The sequence below is a fragment of the Mustela erminea genome, chromosome 15 (assembly GCF_009829155.1).
Source record: "Mustela erminea isolate mMusErm1 chromosome 15, mMusErm1.Pri, whole genome shotgun sequence".
NCBI lineage: Eukaryota > Metazoa > Chordata > Mammalia > Carnivora > Mustelidae > Mustela > Mustela erminea.
Window position 1 is genome coordinate 10,892,302 of NC_045628.1, and position 21,689 is coordinate 10,913,990.

Genomic DNA, 21,689 nt, shown 5'->3' on the forward strand with positions numbered 1-21,689 from the left:
TTAAAGGGATAAAATCCATGAAAAGGGTCATTTAAGAATGTTAGTGGTTTCCACACATTGAGTTTGAAGGTTCTTTGTTCAAGCCAGTGACAGTTACTGGAGAATACTTCCCCTTAATAGCCTCTCTGTCAGGAAGTGTTAAACCTGCCAAATGCGGACAATTAGTGCCTCGCGAACAAAATACAGGAAGAGTGCTGGCTGATGGAGGCTGGATTATAAGAGCCTAGAAAGAAACTTTTAACATGTCTTTTCTTTCAGATGTGTAATAGTATATTTGCAAAATATATTTGGAGAGAAAATAACCTGCTGTCACAAAATTCTGTTACCTTGAGAGAACTGACAAACAGGTAAATATTAAAAGATAATTCAGAGAATTCATTAGTCATATTTAACATATACACATTACGGATGTATGTGTGGACATATATTTACACAAAGCAAAACTTCTAAAAAAATTTTTTTGGGTAACTACCACAGGTCCAACACTTCTATAAAACTGTCTCAAAACAATCTCGTCTTTTAAGGAAACTTAACATATCTATGATGCATTATTTGGGACATTTTTTTTTTTAATAATAGTTTATTTAAGATTCAGGTTTAACTGGGCAACCTATATTTTTATTTGGCAACTCTTAAGAAAAAAGTGTTTCTTAGTATGAAAAGCACATCTCACTAAATAAACTTCCAAATAAAATTAAACTGTCTTAAAAAGTCATTTTTCCTTTGTCACTCATTTATCCCAAGATATTTTATTCAAGACATATTATATATTGGACACTTACACATTATTATCAGTTTCCACAAGAAACTATTAAATACACTCATCTCTAATGTGTTCTTTTTGCATATTTAGCTATTATCAGGCTACATAATGAGATTAAAAGCCCTATATAGTTTCAAATTCAATGGCAATGACGTATGACACAGTATAACTTCCTTAGAAGACTAGACAGGAAAACTTTTTTAATAAAAAGCCTTAAATCAAAAAGAAAAAGATCAACAATTATCAGGGAAAATGGACAAAAGATTAAATGAGAAGCTTCCATAAAATGAAATCCACAAGAATATATGAAATATGTACAATTTTAGTCATAATTATAGGCATACAAGTTAAAACGACGAGACACCACAGTTGATCTGCCAAAACCTGCCAAGAGCCAGGAGTGAAGGCCTGAAGATAAGCAGACCTGACTCTCACTACTGATGTTATATGAAATTGGTACTATCTTTTTAAGAACTGTTAGGATCTATCAAAAGTTTGAAGACCTCAATCTTTCAACCCAGCAACTTCATTTTTTGAAAGCTCTCCTACAGATATATCCACATGCATGCACACACAGAGATATATAAATCAAGGATTTTTAATTTATTTCTGGTATTTTGAGGAGAAAATCTGAAAAACAACGTTGAAGGCCTTCAATAAGGGACTGGTACTAAAAAGGATACATACATGCAATGGAATACGCCACAGTCTTTGAAAAGATGAGGCTGAGCCTAACGTGGTACTACATGAAATAGCTCTTGCATTCATGGAACTCACAGGCTTCCTTAGTAAGGGAAACCGAAAGAGCAAACAGACCAACTGAGAGCTGAAATCAACGTTACACGCAAATAACCAGGACTGTGGGAGACAGACGGGGAGAACATGCTGTCAACACACGGCCCAGAAAGGGCCCTCTTCAGGGCACCCGGACGGCTCCATCAGTAGAGCATGTGATTCTTGATTTGGGGGTTGTAAGTTGTTCCAGATCCACGCTGGGGACAGAGACTACTTAATAAATTCGTTTTAAATAGAGAAGAAAATGAAAGAGCCCTTCTGAAGTAAAATGTAAACTGAAGCCTGAAAAGAACAACCACTGCCCTGGCAAGATTTGGGGTGAAAGAAGTCTAAACAGAAAGAACAACATGAACAAAACCCAAACTCAGAAGGTGTTTCATACGTTCTAGAAACCACGCGAGTCCATGAGGTGAAAAATGAAGACAAAAATCAAGTGGCAGAAAAGGACAGCAGGAAGGCCAGTGGCGGGCACGGCCCATCGGCTGGACCTTTCGGGACTCAGCACTGAGTTCCAAATGCCCCGGCTCCGTGCCGGAGAAAGAGGACTGGGGTTTCGGAAGGTAACCCCTCTACTCTAAGAATACCTCAAATATAGCGTGCACTGTGGGGGAAGCAAGTTGTAGGAGAATATGTATAGTGTGACCTTGTCTTTTTTTTTTTAATGTATCAGTATTATTTCTCTGATTGCTGAATATTATTCCTTGGTATGGATATGCCACATTTTTTTAATCCATTCATCAGCTGATGGAAATGTAGACTGTTTTGAATTTTTGGTTACTATGAAAAATGCTCCACTGAGCATCTGTGTACAAATTTTTGAGTGTACGTACATATTCTGGCTATACAACTAGGAGTGAGATCACAGGGTCCCACAGTAACATTGTATTTAACCTTTGGAAGAACCGCCAAACTGTTTTCCAAAGTGGTTGCACCACTGTACACTTCCACGAGCAGTGTACAAAGGCTCTCACTTCTCCGAATCTTTGCCAGCATTTGGTAATACTCCACTGTAGCCACCCTCGTGGTTGTCAAGTGATTTGGTATCAGTACTTGGTCCTGCCTGCCTGCCCCGCCAGCCCCCAGGTCTCTTCCTACCTTGACTCTCCTTCCCACCCCCAAGCCCGCCAGACATTCTCCAGCTCCCGGGCCTGTATGCCAGTACCAGGCCCTGAAGAGAGGCAGGACCAAGAAAGGCACCATCCCAGCCTTCATGCAATTTCCAGTCTGGTAGGAAAGGCAGGCCCTTAAATGACGATACAGCAGCTAAGAAGCCATTAGCAAGATGCATGCTACGCAGAAACAGTGAAGAGGGCATGTGACGACAGGGAATGTGGATTCCAAAACTAGAGCTCCAGGAAACTTCTCAGATGCAGCTACTGTGAAAGAGACCGGACGAGTGAAAGCGGGGAGGAACAGAGCCCAGGGCCAGGGCCTGAACAGCGAGCCAAGCGCAGAGTGGAGCAGGGCTGCACTTGAGCCTGAGAGCAAGAAAATGAAAAGTCCTCACTATGGCTGCATTTTGAAGGATCGGAGCATATAATTTACTTATTATTTTGAGTATTGTCTACCCTCTCCATCTTCCTACCACATTAAGGTATAAGCTCCATAAAAGCAAAAATATCTAACTGGCTCAGGAATAGGTTTAAATTCCTAGAACTGCCTGGCGCATCATTCGTCGTTCAGGGAAGAGCCGTTGCTGAACGAAAGCCTGACGGAACCAAGAAACAAATGAAGAATTTAGAGAGAGGCAAGAGGGATATGAGTTTAGCTGGGAAGCAAAGGCCTAGGAGAGAAAAACTACCATTTTCTCTTAAACTCAGGGGTACGTGCTTCAATTCAAGTTTCACTGAAATCTCACTTTCTCCAGAAAGCCTTTCCAGTCCTCCTACAGCAGGTGAGGTGTCACTGACCAGATGACACTCTGCCCTTCAATTATGACAGCCCTGTCACTTACCCTCCAGGACAGCAATGACTAGGTCAGCTACTCTCTAAGAACCCCCCAGGGCTTGATACATCAACACATTATTTGTTGAATGAATCAACAACTAGCCATCAGCTTCCACAGAAACAAGTCTGTTGCCTGAAGGATCTGCTCCAGCGTCAATGGAACTGCTCATCCCCAGCTGGAAGTGAATAAACTTACATCCAAGGAGAGGTAGTGGCTTGGCCAAATTCCCACGTCTACAGCAAGCAAGTAGCCCACGGCGGCCGGGAGCAGGAGCTCCAGAACCAGCGAGGCTTGGGTTTTGCTTCAGCGTATGCCGAAGCATACTCCGTGACATACCGTTGCTGCCAGGCAAAACCGCACCCAACATGTAGCCTCCCCCCTCTTCTTTCAACCCTCAGTCCAGCACTTTTCTTACTTACTGAATGTTTGAAACGTGGGTGGGTTTCACAGAACCCATTCTTTTCATTTTTAGAGCCTATTCTTAAAAAATAGTACTTCTTAACTGTAACTTTATTTTTTTTAAATGTTATGTTTTATTTATTTGAGAGAGAATAAGAGAGCGCAAGCCGGGGGGCATGGCCAAGGGAGAGGCAGAAGCAGACTCCTAGCTGAGTAGGGAGCTGAGTAGGGGCTCAATCCTATTATTCTGGGATGATCTCCTGAGCTGAAGGCAGATGCCCAACCAACTGAGCCACCCAGGTGTCCCTTAACTGTAATTTTAAATGCATATTTCATTAGTTTAAAAGATCAGGGGCGCCTAAGTGGCTCTGTCAGTTAAAAGATCAAACTTTATAAGACAATATGTTTTCAAATTGAAGGGCCACAAGTTTATATTAAAATGTAAGAGAGGGGCGCCTGGGTGGCTCAGTGGATTAAGCCTCTGCCTTCGGCTCAGGTCATGATCTCAGTGTCCTGGGATCGAGCCCCGCATTGGGCTCTCTGCTCATCGGGGAGCCTGCTTCCCCTTCTCTCTCTGCCTAACTCTCTGCCTACTTGTGATCTCTCTCTGTCAAATAAATATATAAAATCTTAAAAAAAAAAAGTAAGAGAAAACAGACATTTAATAAAAATGTAAAATAAGTATTAAATTTTATCTTACCAAATATACTTCACTCTTTGTTTATATAAAACAAATCTCTTTTAGGCAAAACATCATTATTTCTTCATAGATCCAACCTGGCAATATTTGAAGAAAAAGTAGAACTGATTCTACTTACTCTTAGCTTTAGAACAAACTTTTTGGGTTTTCTAAAGATTTTATTCTTAAGTTATCTCTACACCAAATGTGGGGCTCACAAGAGTCACATCTACTGACTAAGCCCATCAGGCGCCCTTAGAACATTCTTTTTTTCCTTCTTCTTCTGTAAGATTTTATTTACTTGAGAAAGAAAGTAATAAGCAAGACAGAGAGAGAGAGAACAGAGAGCAGAAGCAGGGGGAGGTGCAGAGGGAGAGGAAGAAGCAGACTCCTCTAAGGAGGGAGCCCCTGATCCCAGGACTCCAAAATCATGATTTGAGCCGAAGGCAGATGCTTAACTGACTGAGGCACCAACGCACCCCCCCACCACTGAATTTTTTTTTTTTAAGATTTTATTTATTTATTTGACAGAGATCACAAGTAGGCAGAGAAGCAGGCAGAGAGAGAGAGAGAGAGAGAGAGAGAGAGTGAAGCAGGCTCCCTGCTGAGCAGAGGGCCCGATGCAGGAATCGATCCCAGGATCCTGAGATCACGACCTGAGCCGAAGACAGCGGCTTAACCCACTGAGCCACCCAGGCACCCCCCACCGAATATTCTTAAAATATTCCCCACATCTACTAACTGTATGACATATGATACAACATATGAAAATACTACGGGGCGGGGGGGGGGACGGTGCCTGGGTGGCTCAGTGGGTTAAAGCCTCTGCCTTTGGCTCAGGTCATGATCCCAGGGTCCTAGGATCGAGCCCCGCATCGGGCTCTCTGCTCAGCAGGGAGCCCGCTTCCCTTCCCCTCTCTCTCTGCCTACTTGTGATCTCTGTCTGTCAAATAAATAAATAAAATCTTAAAAAAAAAATACTACAGGGATTAAGATAGCATATTCTATTAAGGAAGTGTTCAATGATATTCTGTAGTTTATTAAAAGAAAACTTCTAACAGGTAGGACAACAATCTCCTGAAAACCAAAGAAAAATCAAATATAAAAATTTCAACAGAAGCAATAAAACAAATCTAATGCTACTGATGCCTTTACACAATTTTCAAATGAAGAACACAGAATATTTCTGTTTTCATATCAAAAGTTAATACAGTTGAGAAAACACTGAAAAGCACAAAACCAAATGAAACCAAGTATTAGCAACCATATTCTTACAGCTTCAAAGCAGGAAGAAGGAAAAAGGATTGGTCCAACAATATGATCTGATTCAAATCCCTGTGGTTCATTCTGTAATCACAGCCTATAATCCCAGTTTGAAGAAAGCCACATCTTGGTTCTGAAGTTACAGAGCACTTGGGAACCCTGATGAGGTAAATATTAAACCATATAGTTCCAGCAGTTCCACAAATGGAGGAGCAAAAACAGCACCAGAACAACTAGCCATCTCTTTTACCCCTCTTTTTCAGTACAACTTATATTAAAGGAGCGCGATCACTTAACCCGAGAGCAAAACAGTGAAAAAAAAATTCAGTGACAGGAGGGGTTGGGCGATGTTGCTATAAACAAATAAGCAGATCACAAAAATGTCATAAAGGGCTAAGAAAAATCTAGTGCCTTTTCTACAAGCCTTTTTGTTCATACTCTCCAGCCCCCACCTGGGAGGCATCAAAGTGCAAAGGCTAAGAACGCGGGTGCTTGGGCCAGAAGGCGCAGGCTCAACACTGGCTCTCTCGGAGAGTGAGCCCGCTACCTCCCTGGCTGCCTCCCTGGAATCTGGTTTCCTCATCTGTAAGCTGGAGATAGTGGCAATTTCTATCTCCTAGGGTCACTGAGAAGATGAAATTAGTTGGCACACAGTATGCCTGGCAATATGGGATAAAATGGGCAGCCCGCCACCACAGAGTGCCAGGTCTGCTCCTTGCCTGCCAGTCTTTGGCTGGGGTATCTTGTGGTCATCATTTAGCCTCTGAACCCGTATAATGCAGAATTAATACCAGCATTGCAATACCGTAAAAAAATGTGCACCTGCATCCCCAGGACACTCCACTGGGGTCAGACGATCTGTGCACTCATTGTGGCTGGTGGGTAGGGAAGAAGAGTGGGGAAGGAAAGCAAAAACTGTAATAAGGACAGGCATATTTGAATAGTCATCTCTGATGCTAAACACCCAATTCACTCCAACAGTAATTCAGACCGAAACTCTTCTCACTTGCTATAAAGCCTACTTAACAACCCTGAATTCTGTACTCAATGGATGAGAGTCCTTCTACTCATTCACATGGAAAGCTACTTAAGAGTTCACTTTCCTCAGCTGGTTCTAGAACAAATCAGCAACTGTTTGGGGGAGCCGGGGATGACTGCTTCTATATGCTATGGGTAAACACTTATCTGTACACAAAAAGCATCCTCAGGGGCACCTGGGTGGCTCAGTGGGTTAAGCCGCTGCCTTCAGCTCAGGTCATGATCTCAGGGTCCTCGGATCGAGTCCCGCATCGGGCTCTCTGCTCAGCAGGGAGCCTGCTTCCCTTCCTCTCTCTCTGCCTACCTCTCTGCCTGCTGTGATCTCTGTCTGTCAAATAAATAAATATAAAATCTTTAAAAAAAAAAAAAAAAAAAGCATCCTCAAACTACTCTGCATTCTTATAAACGTAAAGCAAAAACATTCAACAGTCCTGAGTTCAGGAAATAGGTTCTAGCTGATTGTGTTTTCCAGACAACTCTGAATCAAGCAAAAGACTGAATATCCTTTCAAATCTTCCTAAACATTTTTATACCATTTTAACACACTTTATACACATTTTTATAACCATAAAACGGCACAGTAAAAGTAACTGAATCCTTTTTCAAAAATAAAAAAGCCTCTGAGGCATCATCAGGAAGGTCACTCTTGGTTTAGCAGGACAAAAGGATACTGATGTCTAATAATGTACTTTTTCATTACCAGGACACAGCTTTTCAATTTTTTGGTTATTTTGGTTTTTAAAATGATTCCCTTTATGCTAGTTTTTGTTGTTATTATTTGGCTCTTTTTGCTAAAGCAAGAGTACAGTTTTTAAAATCTGGCTAATTAGGTGACAGAAACGATGACTACTTTAAGCCTAGACTGTGACATTTACCAACCTCATTCAAATATACTACCACACTGTGCTCTGAGATGTAAAGGGCAACAGGAACTCGGAGATGTTTAATGAACTTCCCCCAAAGCTGGAATGCTGATATCACAACAAAATGCAGTGATCCCTCCCTCTGCCCCACTCCTGACGTGTACCAGATCGGAGAAATGACAAATTCTACTTTAAGCCTCTATCATTTCATGCCCAACAAAAGCACTTTTAACTCACTGACCAACCTCGCTTTGCACTGCTCCAATCCGTTTCCACATCACAAATCAAAGAAAGTTATCTGATTCTACAATTTTATCATGTTAACTTTTTTACAGGAAACCATTCAGAGGCTCCCAATGCGAACAGAGCCACCCCCACACCCAGGTGCGTCAAAGTCAAGACCACACATATCTGGATCCTTATTTTCTCTCCAGCTCACTCTTTCTGCGGCCTCGGGTGCTCAGACCAGCACTTTTCTAAAGCTCACGCAGGGGCTCAGCAACAAACTTTACCAATAAGGTGTTCTTGTGTACCTTAAAGCTGTGTCACAGTGCAGCTCGGCAGGGAGCCTGCTTCCCCCTCTCTCTCTGCCTGCCTCTCTGCCTACTTGTGATCTCTCTCTCTGTGTCAAATAAACAAAATCTTTTAAAAAAAAAAGAAAGAAAGCTGTGTCTCCCATCACTTTTTAGCTAACTCACTACTACTCAAACTTCAGCTATCACTTAGCTATCACTTCCATCTGCCATGGCGTCCTCAAACTAGGTTAGGCGGCCCCCCTCCTGGAGACCCATGCACTCTGAGCTTCGAATAATTAAAATGTACTAAATCGCCTGTCTACTTGTAGGTCACCTAAGGGGACTTAAAACCCTTTGAAATCAGAGTCTGTAACTCATTATTCTTTGTTAAACAAGTGGGCTGGGGTTCCAAATTCTGTCTTCGACCAGCTTCAGATGCACACCCTACTACAATGCTCTCAAGCTCTAGAGATCACGGTAATAAGATGTTGAATAAAACAGAACTTGTTAAAGGCAAAAACTTGTTATCAGATGACTACTTGAGGATTATACCTTAAAATAATGTGGTTTCCCTCTAATCAAAAAAAGGATTCAAGAACAACACATAATGAAAACCACACACAAGGTTTTCAGACTGTGGCAAACCATCTCTATACACCCTCCATACACTAGCCTAAATATTCAAATGGAAAAGGAAGAAACGTTTTAAAAAGAAATGTAACGAACTGAAACCACATTAATTTACTCAAATTAGGTGAACATTACTTGGCGGGGGGATCTAGAAAACAGTTGTCAAGAAAAAAAGAAATTTAGGGGCGCCTGGGTGACTCAGATGGCTAAGCAATTGTCTTTAGCTCAGGTCATGATCTCAGGGTCTGAGATCATGAGCCACACTTTGGGCTCCCTGCTTAGTGGAGAGTCTGCTTCTCCTTCTCCCTCTACTGCTCCCTCTGCTTGTGTGCTATCTTGCTCTCTCTGTCAAATAAATAAATAAAATCCTTTTAAAAAGGAAAGAAAGAAATTTAGCCTTAAAGATACTATAGGCTGGGGGGGGGGGGGGCAACAAACAAACTAAAGCAAAACAAAAAAACCAACCTATTATTTAAAAAAGATAGAACTACCTATAGTTAACACATACATGCTTCCAATGGAAAAGTATTGCTAATACAATTGCTAAAACCACATGGTATTCCAAAAATTTATACAATTTATTTGCATCAGCAAAACTCTACCTGCATAGATACCCTTAAAAGTAACCTCTTATGTAAGAAATCTAAAACTATTAAATGTGAAGAACAGTGTAGTTCCAAACGAATGTAGTTACTACAAAAGAAAACTAAATAACCAAACTTTAAAAAGTATGTGCAGCCTCTTATAACAAATAACTAAAAGTAAGCTAGAAATAAAACCAGAATGAAAATTAAGGAGCAAAACAAAAGGACATTCCTAAAATTATTTTTAAATGTTTATCTGAAAAATATAACCTACATGTTCAGTTAGGGCTTAACTAAATTCAGACAACAGGTGTCAAGAACTATACATCATAGTTAAAAGTGACACAGGTAATGAGAATCTGCCATTATGTGAAGGCATGAATGGATCTTAAAAGTCGCCTAAAGCATACGAGGAAACAAAACTGAAAAGGTAAGTGGATTTTTCTTCTACTTGCTATTTATCCCTATTTTACAAATTAACAGCAGCTGCAAATTCAAATGCAGATTGTAAAATGCAGCCTCCCCGAAGAGATGAACTCTGTTGAACGAGCAAAGCCAACTTCATTATACCTACTACATTTAAAGATACTGACACTTTGAGGCAATCTGGGAGGTTCCACTAAGTTCTGTTAAAGACCCTGGATTCGGAAAAACCGCAGAGCTCCTCTGACGCCCAGTGAGCCCCCACCAAGGGGTGTCCCCAACCACAACAGTGACAAAAATCTCACCAGGGAGAGCTCCGATTTCTTTTTTAGGAAACTCAGGAATGAGGAATCCTTTGATATTTGGATTAGATTTGAAAATGATTATTAGTAGAGGAAGACCTCCTTATTAGAAATAAAATATCCTCGACATTTTTTGTTCTAAGCCCACAGACAAAGTTTATGTGGAAGAAGACAAACATAGGACCTATAAGTTCATCTTCATGTAGCTCCAGAAGCTGATGTATTCAGAGGATTTCATCACACTGGTATCTGAACAGGGTAAAATTTCCTTTGAAACCGCATCAAAACCTTGAGGGGCGCCTGGGTGGCTCAGTCAGTTAAGTGTCCGCCTTTGGCTCTGGTCATGATGTCAAGTTCCACAGGGGGCTCCCTGCTCACTGGGAAGTCTGCTATTCCATCCCCTCTGCTCCCACTCGTGCTCTCTCACTCACTCTCTCTAATAAGTAAATAAAAATCTGCAAAATCAAACAAACAAAACTTGAGAAGTTTTGTCTTGACTTTTGTCCATGGGAGTCTGGATCTGGAAGAGCTCTCCCTTCCAAATTTAAACCACCACGGCATTGCATATGGTCAGGTCTACCATTAGAGATGGCCAACCACTACGCTGGGGGCCCAAGACGTGAGGTGAACAAACAACACATTTGATATGTTCTTAAAGATCCTCATGGGTTTGTCTCAGGACAAGTCTATGCTCTCTCTGAAGCAAACCTCTCCTTAAAGGTACTAAATCCAGAAATCAAGTTTATGTTCCTATGCTTCTAAAAACCAGAATCTTACATAGGATAATTAAAAATTATCACAGACTCCTCTGTAAGCTTTTGATAAGAATGGTTCATGTGAGAGTCACTTGATTGGATAGGGGGGCTGTTAATAAAAAGCTCAAATACCTAATGTTCTGTAATTTTTTTCATTACAATAAAGAAGCTTCCAAAAGAAATTCGGATTCCAAATTTGCTTCCTTGTGAAATTCACAGGGAAAACAAAGTTCAAAGGAAGAAGGAAAGGCATAGGAAAAGCCAAACGAAAAATGTGAAAAATTTAAAACTCTGTCGAACCCGATGGTCTTTATCCTGCATTTCCCCTGCTCTGCTCTTCTTCCACTGACCTGCTCTCCCTTTCTTCTAACTGGCCAGAAACCCTCCAAGCAAGATTACCTTTTAAAATTAAGCTAATTTCAGAATTGGCTCAGCCTTGACGCCTAAATTAAAACTCTGGTCTCATTCTGAACTCAGAGGCATTACCAAAGACTTTCCAAAGCTTACAAAGATTAGATAGAAATTTACAGAGAAAAAAATGGGGAATGCATAAATAATCCAGGGTCCCCAGACAGATATGAATCGGCTCACACTGCTAGTAAGAACCTGAGATAAGGGGCGCCTGGGTGGCTCAGTAGGTTGGTATCTGTCTTCGCCTCAGGTCATGATCCCAGGATCCTGGGATCGAGCCCGTCGGGCTTCCTGCTCATCAGGGAGCCTGCTTCTCCCTCTTCTTCTGCCTCTCACTTGTGCTGGCTCTCTCCTATAGTGCTCTCTTAAAAGAAGAAAAGAATAAGAAACAAAAAACGAAAGAAGGAAAAAACCTGAGATAAAAGGGGCGCCTCTCAGGTGGCTTCAGCTCAGGTCATGATCTCAGGGTCCTGGGATCAATCCCCATGTTGAGCCCCTGCTCAGCCTGCTCGTCCCTCTGCTGCTCCCCCTGCTTGCATACTCCGTCTATGTTAAATAAAATCTTTTTTTAAAAATGTTTTTAATTTAAAAATTGAAAAAAAAAAAAAACCCAGAGATTAAATACATACATACATACACACACACACACTGGATACAAGGCAAAATGGAAGACCTAAGAGTGACTTCAGACTCCTAATTGCACAGGAAACCAGACAAGTTTAGAAAAACTGGAAATAATGGGAAAGGTCCTGGGGAAGCTACTATCAGAATCTTTTCTATGAACACAGGGTGGCCTCTGATCTAGTTGTGCTGGCAAAGAAAGGAGATGTCTATTGGGCACCTCAGAAACAGGCTCCATAGTACATGTAGGCATTCAGGAGTGGACCCCGAAGCAATTGTAATCCAGCTCCTTCCTCACTTTTTGTGAGTAGCCTTAAGCCAGAAACAGAAAATTTTATAAACATGCAAAAACTGGTGGAAAGAATCACACTGACAGATCTTTAATTCGATACTATAAATTTTGAAAAAGCCCACAGACAAAAAGCAGAATAAGAAGCAGAATAAATTGATGGCCTTACAGATAAAATGAGATGTTTCTACTCCAGACATTAAAGCAATCTCTTGAGAGGTGCCTTGGTAGCTCAGTCAATTAAGCATCTGACTCTTGATTTCAGCTTAGGTCATCTTCTTCCTACAAGACACCACACCCACTGACTTCATGGGAAAGAATATGTAGGACAAACAGAATTTCCAGAACATACGCTCTCCTAATGACCACGTGTGTGAATTCCTGAGGATTCTGCTATTCATCATCAAGACAGAATTAACTTAGCCTCTGATTCATTACTACCTTTGTGACCAAAACCAAGCCCCTACTGAAGATCTCAAGATCTTGGGGGGATAAATACCCCCAAAGAACTCAAATACTTTGTTGAAAAAAATTAAAACTATACTGGCAGAAATACTGGGGCAAAATAGATCACAGTTCATAATAACCTATCCAAACCACCACCTGAATTTATACAGCTCTCTAAAACAAGAATGAAAAAAAAAAGAAAAAGAAAAAAACAACAGTTGACAGCCTACTAAAGAAAAGACTTGTCACACTCGTCACACTCGTCACACTCGGCTCAGTCTTTCAAATCTGCAGTCACGGTGTGGGCTATACTGCCTTTTAATTTGGAGGCTCAACTGGGGACAAATCCAGGCTCATTCAGATGGTTGGCAGAGTTCAATTCTTTGTGGCTGCATGACTAAGCACCCTACCTTTCTGCTAGCTCTCAGAGAGAGACTGCCCTAACTCAGATCCTCAGAAGCTACCTGAAGTTTATTGTCATGTGGACTTCCTCAAAATGGCTGCTTATGTCAAGTCAAAAACTAGAATTTGTTCTCTCGTCTCCTAAAATGGAGTCTTATATAATGAAACATACTTACAGCAGTAACACTCAGTTACTCTCCCCTACAACGCAAGTTAATGCAGTGATAGCAAATCACCTTTGCTCTATAATATAACCTAGTTCAGGAAGTGACATGTCATCACCCTTTGCCATATTCTAACAGTTAGAGAAGCAAGTCACAGGTTTTACCCAAACTGAAGAGAGGATTATACAAAGGTCTAGATGCCTGACAGTTCCCCAAAAAGTTAAACATGGAATTACCATATGACCCTACAATTCCATTCCTGGATAAATACCCCCAAAGAACTCAAGACAGATACTCAAACAATTGCACACAAATGTTTGTAGCAGCATTATTTATAATCACCAAAAGATGGAAATAACTCACATGTCCATCAACTAATGAATAGCTTCTTAAAAAAAAAAGTGGTTTAGTCCTATTATGGAATATTATTAAGCCATAAAAAGCGATGAAATACTGATAAACTCTACACATGGATCCTATATTCTACTTAGTTTATTATTAAACCTATCTAAAGTCCTTACCTCCATATATTTGCCATTACATACTTTCCATTTAATTTTACCTAGAGACTCATATTCCCTGGCTAAATTCTTTAAAAATATTTTTTTAACTTATTTATTTTAGAGAGAGGGGGAGCAAACAGGCAGGAGAAGAAGCAGAGAGAGAGGGACAAGCAGACTCCACACTGAGCACAGAGCCCAATATGAGACTCAATCCCATGACTTTAGGGATCAGATCAGGACATGAGCCAAAAGCCAGAAATTCTTTCTACGTTTATTTTTTTCCACATTTTCTTCAAAAAAACCTTTTTAACAGATCAATTGTACTTATTTCACAGTTATCATCAACCCCAGTATCTACAGCATATGTGAATCTACTTCTATTGTCTGTTTTATGTATTCTCTTGGTTTTTCATTATGCTTTCCTTTCTTTGGTGTGTCTAGTAAATATGTACTACACAACAGATAATGTGTATACCACGGTTATATGTGTAAAAATTCATCTCCTAGGAGATTATTCATCCAACAAGTATTTCATGCACACGGACTCTGTTCCAGGCACATGTGTAAGTGATGCAGTAACAAAAAGAATGCAATCGCTTTCAGCAAAGAGTTTATAATTGGCATGCGGGAAGTATACACTGAACTCATCATTAAAATGGGCAGAAAGACCTATAAAATCTGAGCTCCCTACTACATCCGACTTCAATCACCTCATCTCTGATTCTTCTCTCCCTTGATCACAGAAGCCACAAGATTCCTGGTTGGTTGCTGAACATCAAGTACATTTCAATCTCAACAACTTTACACTTACTACTCTTTCTGCCTAATATGCTTTGCTCTTCCTCCTGAAATCCGCATGAATTGCCCTGTCACCACCTCCTAGCATCCCCTTCCCCCATTCCCTGTCTCATGTTTCACCATAGCATGTACTATGTATTTCATTATTTGTCTACTGTCTGTCTCCTTCTTCTATAGTATAAGCTCCATGAGGGCAGGAATATTTTTATTATAGTTGTTCATTACTATACACATTGCACTTCAAACAACACTGGACAAATAGTATGCACTTAAATATTTACTTAGTAGATGAATGTATGAATGATTTAAAATGTGATGGGCAAAGTACAGGGTAGTACTAAGAGAAAATACAGCAGAAGGCCTAATCTAATCTAGGCAGTTGAATGCCTCTGTGAGGAATTTATGTTTAAGCCAACAGCCAAACAATGAGGAGACAATAAGGAATGAAGAGAGAAGCAGAATTAACATGCATGACAGAATCTAGTAGAGAAATTTCAAATACCTACAAGACATCATATATGGTTGGCATACACAATGTAAAACCGGGTAAACGGGCTCACTATCAGTTTGAAGAGAAAAAACAAAGCCCAGCTATTTAAAGGATTTGAATTAGTAGCCATTCAAGAGTTTTTCAACACAGGCATTGGACTGAATCTGGATTTCTGAAAGGTCACTTAAGCAATCGTGTTGAAAGCTAACTGGGTGGGGCGCCTGGGTAAATCTGCTGGTGAAGCCTCTAAGGTTCTAGTTTGAGAAACAGTGTGGAAAATAGCACCATTTTCCCAGGCAAGAAAGAAACAGGTTGAGACGCTTACAGCAGGCATCAGCAAACACTTTCTGAATGGGCCAAGTAATAAATATTTCAGGCTTGCTAGGTGACGTGGTCTGTCACAATTTCTCAACTCAGTCACTAGTGGAAAAACGCAGCCATCGGCAATCCGTGAAGGAGAGAGCATAGCTGTGTTCCAGCAATACTTTATTTATTAATCAGACATGCATGGAGACAGAGTTTGCAAATTGCTAATCAAAGAGAAAATTATGAGCTTAGCTTTTACTTACTACTTTCAAGATGCCTCAGGGGCATCAAGCAAAACCTACTTAAGAAGGAACCACACATGCAGTTTTGTTTTGTTTTGTTTTGTTTTTAAAGATTCTTACTTATTTATTAATAAGATTCTTATTTATTTGACAGAGAGAGAGATCACAAGTAGACAGAGAGGCAGGCACAGAGAGAAAGAGGAGGAAGCAGGCTCCCTGCTAAGCAGAGACCCAGATGCGGGGCTTGATCCCAGGACCCTGAGATCATGACCTGAGCTGAAGGCAGAGGCCTAACCCACTGAGCCACCCAGGCACCCCCACACACGCAGTTTTGAAATTCAGGAGAGATCTAGCCCAGATAAATATATAGAGAATTGATGCGTGAGCCGTAAGAATAAGTGAGGCTGCCCCAGAGTGAGAGTGTACAATAAGAAAACATTTACTACTCAGAATCCAAAATAAAACCACATTTACAGAACAAAGATAGGAAGAACAATCAGCATGAAGACTAAGAACAAACATTCAAAACAAGCCAAAAAATACAAAAACGTAACTAGAACTGAGTCATGTGCCAGGAATAGATATTTCAAAAAGGAAAAAGTGACCAAAAGACTCAAATGCTTTGAAGAGCTAAAGACCAGGATTACAAATTATATACTGAATTTACTGAGTAGGAAAGGTTGCTGGTAACCATTGCAAAAGAAATTTCCCTAAGAATGAGGAAAGAAGCCGGACTGTGGTAGATTAATGATTAAGTGAACAGTGCAGACATGAAAACAAGTAAGGGCAATTCTTCTAAGACCTGTGGCTGTGAAAGGGAAGAGAGACTAAGGTGACAGCTATGAAGTGACAAGGAGTTACAGTGCTCTAGGAAGAAAACAACCACATTTCTTTCCACTAAACTGGAAGCACCATGTGGTGAGGGATCCTGGGCACCAGCTGCGAAAGCTGCTTACTTAATGAGGAGTTATGTTTGGGATCTAGAATCATCTAAGCTATTCTACTTTCTACCAGAAACACATTTATAATTGATGTTTTATGCATATGGACAGAAACTCAACACAAAGATACACGTAGAACATCATAATGTTACAAGTGTTAAACACATACCATCATTAAATGCAATGCAGAGCACTAAGAGAACATCTTTTAAATCATCAAGTTTTTTCCTATGAAAGTATGAGTCAATATTAATCATGACCAAACAGGAGAAGATATTTGAAATGACATATCCAGTAAATATAGAAAGAATCTATATTAACTCAATACCAAAATACAAATAATCTGATTAAAAATGGACAGAAGACCTGAATAGACACTTGACAAAAAAGACAATACAGATGGCCAACAGACATATGAAAAGATGCTCAACATCGCTAATTATCAGGGACACACAGATTAAAACCACAATGAGATCATTACCTTACACCTGTCAGAATGGCTAGAATCAAAAAGACCAGAAATAACAAGGGTTGGTGAGGATGTGGAAGAAAGAGAACCCTCCTACACTGTCAGCGGGAATGCAAACTAGAGCAGCCACTGGGGAAAACAGTATGGAAGTACCCTAAAAAAAAGGGGGGGGGGATTTATTTGTTTGAGAGAGAGTGAGAATGAGAGAGAGAGAGAGAGAGCATGAGCTGGGGAAGGGGCAGAGGGAGAGAGAGAGGCAGACTCCTTGCTGAGCAGGGAGCCTGATGTGGGACTCCATCCCAGGACCCTGGGATCATGACCGGAGCCGAAGGCAGAGTTAACCGACTGAGCCACCCAGATGCCCTGCAAGTTCCTTTAAATATTAAAAATAGAAATATTATATGAAAAGTGATTCTATTTGGGGGTATTTACCCAAAGAAAACAAATACATGAATTCAAATATATGTACCCCTATGTTCACTGCAGCATTCACTGCAACAGCAGAGACATGGAAGCAGCCCAAGTGCTCACTGATAAATGAATGGATAAAGAAGAGAACACACACACACACACACACACACACACACACACACACACACACACACGGATTATAACTCAGCCTGAACAAAGACTGAGAATTTGCCATTTTCGACAACATGCATAGATCCAGCAGGTATTATACTAGGTGAAATAAGTCAGAGAAAGACAAATACCATATGACTTCATTTATATGCAGGATCCAAAAAACAAATAAACAAAAAGCAGAATCTCCTAGCGCCTAGGGGACTGCCTTCCGTTCAGGTTGTGATCCTGGTGCTGGGATCCAGCCCCCCCCATCTGACTCCCTGCTCAACCAGGAGCCCGCTTCTCTCCCTCCCTCTGCCTCCTTCCCTTTTGCACTTGCGCGTGCCCTCTCTCTAAATAAATAAGTAAAATACTTTTTTAAAAAAGGTAGAATCTCATACCCATAAACACGAAGAACAAACTGGTAAGTGTCCAAAAGGGAGAGGTGTGGCGGGATGGGTAAGTGGGTGAAGGGGACTGGGAAGTACAGGTTTCCACTTATTGAATTAGTCACAGGGATAAAAGCTACAGCACAGGGACTACAGTCAATGGGACTATAGTAGGGTTGTCTGGTGACAGATGGTAGCTACACTTGTGGTGAGCAGAGCATAATGTATAGAGTTGTGAAATCACTATGTCGTACACCTAAAAATAATGTGACTTTATGTGTCAATGAGACTTCAATTTAAAAAAAATTCTTGATCATGAAATACAACGCTTAAGTAAAATACTTTTTTTTTTTTTTAAGATTTTATTTATTTATTTGACAGAAAGAGATCATAGGCAGAGAGGCAGGCAGAGATGGGGGGCAGGGGAAGCAGGCTCCCTGCTGAACAGAGAGCCTGATGCAGGGCTGGATCCCAGGACCCTTAGATCATGACCCGAGCCGAAGGCAGAGGCTTTAACCCGCTGAGCCACCGAGATGCCCCAGAAAATCCTTTTAATTTTTAAGTAAAAACGCTTTTAATTTATACCATTTAAAATAATCCAGGGGTGCATGGCTGGCTCAGTCTGCGTAGCAGGCAACTCTTGATCTTGGGGTTGTAGTTCGAGCCGCATGTTGGGCGTAGAGATTACTTAAAAATAAAATCTTAAAAAAAATAAAATAGACTAATCCAGTGTAAACAACACTGATTTATTGTAACCTACACATGTATATTTTTCATTTCGTCTTGCATTTATATTATTGCATTTAGTAATAACTGCATTTTATCTTATGCTTTTCACAAAATGTTTGCCTTAAGGACATGTATATTACAATAATGTAGTTTCTCACCTTGACTACTCCATCAAAGCCAGGGATTGTGTTAACCTTTGCTTTCTTAGCTAATAATTTGCTTTCAATCTTGTCACCCATGGCTTGAATAGCATGTGTGTCAGGTCCAATGAAAACGACATCTTCTGCGGCCTGTGGAGAAACACAAGGAGAAATGTGTAACAAAAACAATACAGCGCTTGATACAGTCACAACTTTATAAAAAGAAAAACCCGTATGTATATTGACTAATTATTTACATACCAAAAGCAACTTAAAAGCAAAGCATTTGAGCCAATACATTAAAAGATAGAGTGTTGAATACAGTATAAGTGCAAAAAGATCTAGGAAACAGTCGAGCCAAAGAAAAGTAACAAATGAATGATAACAAAGTAACAAAATGTGTGATATTAACAGTATTCTTTGGGAAAGCCACTTCTACAGTATTATATTTATATACAGTATCCTGCCACCTAACCTGAACAGTAGGTTCACCTTTAAAACACCTCATAAATCTTTGCCTTCTCCCTCCCCTATAGCACACTGCCTAGTTCAACACAAATGTCCTTCTTTATTAAATACCAACTCTGTGTCAAGCTTCGAGTTAAATGTAAGGGACATGGATGAAAACCACAGGATATCCACTAATTCAAGGGAACGTGGTCACTAATACCAAAAGGAAATAGACAAAATAAAGTACAGAATGTTTACATCCTCTGTGACTACAAGAAATGAGTTAAGAATATAGTGGGAATTTACCAGGTAGAGTTATAGTTTCAACAAAAACTCTTCTGTATAAATCACATTTAGTTCCCAAGCAATGGATCCACCCCTGTGTTTACAGTATTAAAATGAACAAGATGCGGGACGCCTGGGTGGCTCAGCTGGTTGGACGACTGCCTTCGGCTCGGGTCATGGTCCCGGAGTCCCGGGATCGAGTCCCGCATGGGGCTCCCAGCTCCACGGGGAGTCTGCTTCTCTCTCTGACCTTCTCCTCGCTCATGTTCTCTCTCACTGTCTCTCTCTCAAATAAATAAATAAAATCTTTAAAAATAAAGTAAAATAAAATAAAATGAACAAGATGCTAATGAATTTTGCCAACAAACTAATCAGGGAGAGAACAAAACATGATGTAGAGAGCACCACCACAGGGCACCGTCTAGAGAAGTAAAGGTGACATCTGCTGAAGTAAAGGATAAGGTTACTGGGTGAAGAATGGAGATTAAATATGAAAAATGGAAAACCAGAATGTATCCCCGGCACCATTAGAGCCAGGCGCTGAACTGTTGCTTCTCCCGTGACTTCTGGTCAGATCGGCACAAAGAATAAATCGTGTATTTTATGCCTAGCATTCTATCTATTAGCACTGGTGCCTGGAAGGACTCATGGTTGGGGGAAGGAGTTTCATTCTCCTTGTATTGTCCAGAGTAGCTACTGCAGCATGTTGCTTGGACCGGTCTCTCAGCCATTAGGAACCAAAAGGATTAAACACACCCAGAGCAGAAGATGGAAAGAGAGCAGGGAATCAACAGAAGCAATGTACGGAAGATCAAGAATTGGGGGGTGAGATGTCTATGATAGTGTACAGGAAGGTGACAGACAGGTCTAGAGGTTCTAAGATGAGTCCAGGCTGAGATATGGATTTTCAAAGGCATTAAATACAGGAGAAAATTAAAAGTTATGTATGAAATCACTCAGATGAAATATACAGAAAAACCAAAGCCTTTAAACTCAGGAGGTATATTTTCCTTTGTGTCCAAAGCCAACACAGAAGAAAAGGGAATTTTTAGACTCTGAACAAATAAAGTCTCCTTTTCGTTGTGTGACAATGGGAATAATAACCACCTTGCCAGTTTGATTGAAGGATTAAATAAAATAATAATGTAAAACACCGGGCTAAATGTTAAAACTGTTAGTTCTTATCTCTTAAGCAGAAATCCTGATAAAAAGAGAACTTAGAAAAGTAAGACAGTTAGGTCCACAGGACCTCAAAATACATTACAGGAACCCAAATACCTACAATGACCAGTTATAAATGGCAGAATGCGATGAGAAACCTCTTCAGCCAAGACAGAGGCCCATAAAGTACCTCCCCATCAAATGTTCATATTTAGTTTTACTAATAGAACCTTATTTTCTTAATTTAAAAAAAAGGATCTTTTGTGAGACCCTCAAAATGTAAACACATTAAAAGTTCTCTCTGCAAGAGAGCAAAATGGTCGTAGGCTTCCATCTCCGCACACTCCACCTACTCCACATGTCTCCAGCTGGATAAACTAGTCATTTTGGACCACAGCAATTATCATATCATATCATGTCTCTTCATCCCAAACCTGCAACCCACTAAATGCCAAGCCAAGTCAAGAGGAAACAATAATGTTTCAACTATTGGTTGTCTTTCCATATTCTCATTTTATTTGCTAAGATGGAAGAATGTTTGCTATAAATGCAGTTTTAAATACCACTATGGTAGACAGATGTAATCAAGTAATCAGAATACCTACACAAAGAGTTGAAAAAATAACATAAATGAGAACATCCAAAATACATTATGATTATACAGTAAAAATTCTGATTAACAGGAGCCCAACAACTAGGAACCTCTGATTAGTTAACTAGATTTTCTCACACATTCCAATATGAGACAAATTACTTACCCTAAAATGTAAAATCACCAAGAAAAAAAGCTCACATCAAGGATTTAGTGACTTATTCTTTTGTGCCATCCAACAGAAAAGAAAAATAGCCAGTATTAGTAAGCTGGGTAACTACTCAGACAGATGTTTCAATGAACTAATTTTCTCTTTCTTTTAGATGTTTTGGTAGTATT

At 40.3% G+C, this 21,689-nt stretch overlaps 1 protein-coding gene across 4 annotated transcripts in view; it reads right to left on the reverse strand.

Annotated features, from left to right (window-relative positions):
* Nucleotides 1–21,689, reverse strand: part of PCCA (propionyl-CoA carboxylase subunit alpha) — a 394,384-nt gene that overhangs the window by 271,010 nt on the left and 101,685 nt on the right. For 3 of the 4 annotated variants that reach the window (XM_032314393.1, XM_032314394.1, XM_032314395.1), the window contains one exon: nucleotides 18,881–19,012. In XM_032314393.1, the coding sequence (XP_032170284.1) occupies nucleotides 18,881–19,012 (132 nt within the window). Of the gene's footprint in view, nucleotides 1–2,653; nucleotides 2,659–18,880; nucleotides 19,013–21,689 lie in introns of those variants that run through there. The other variant, XM_032314396.1, reaches the window with a different exon arrangement.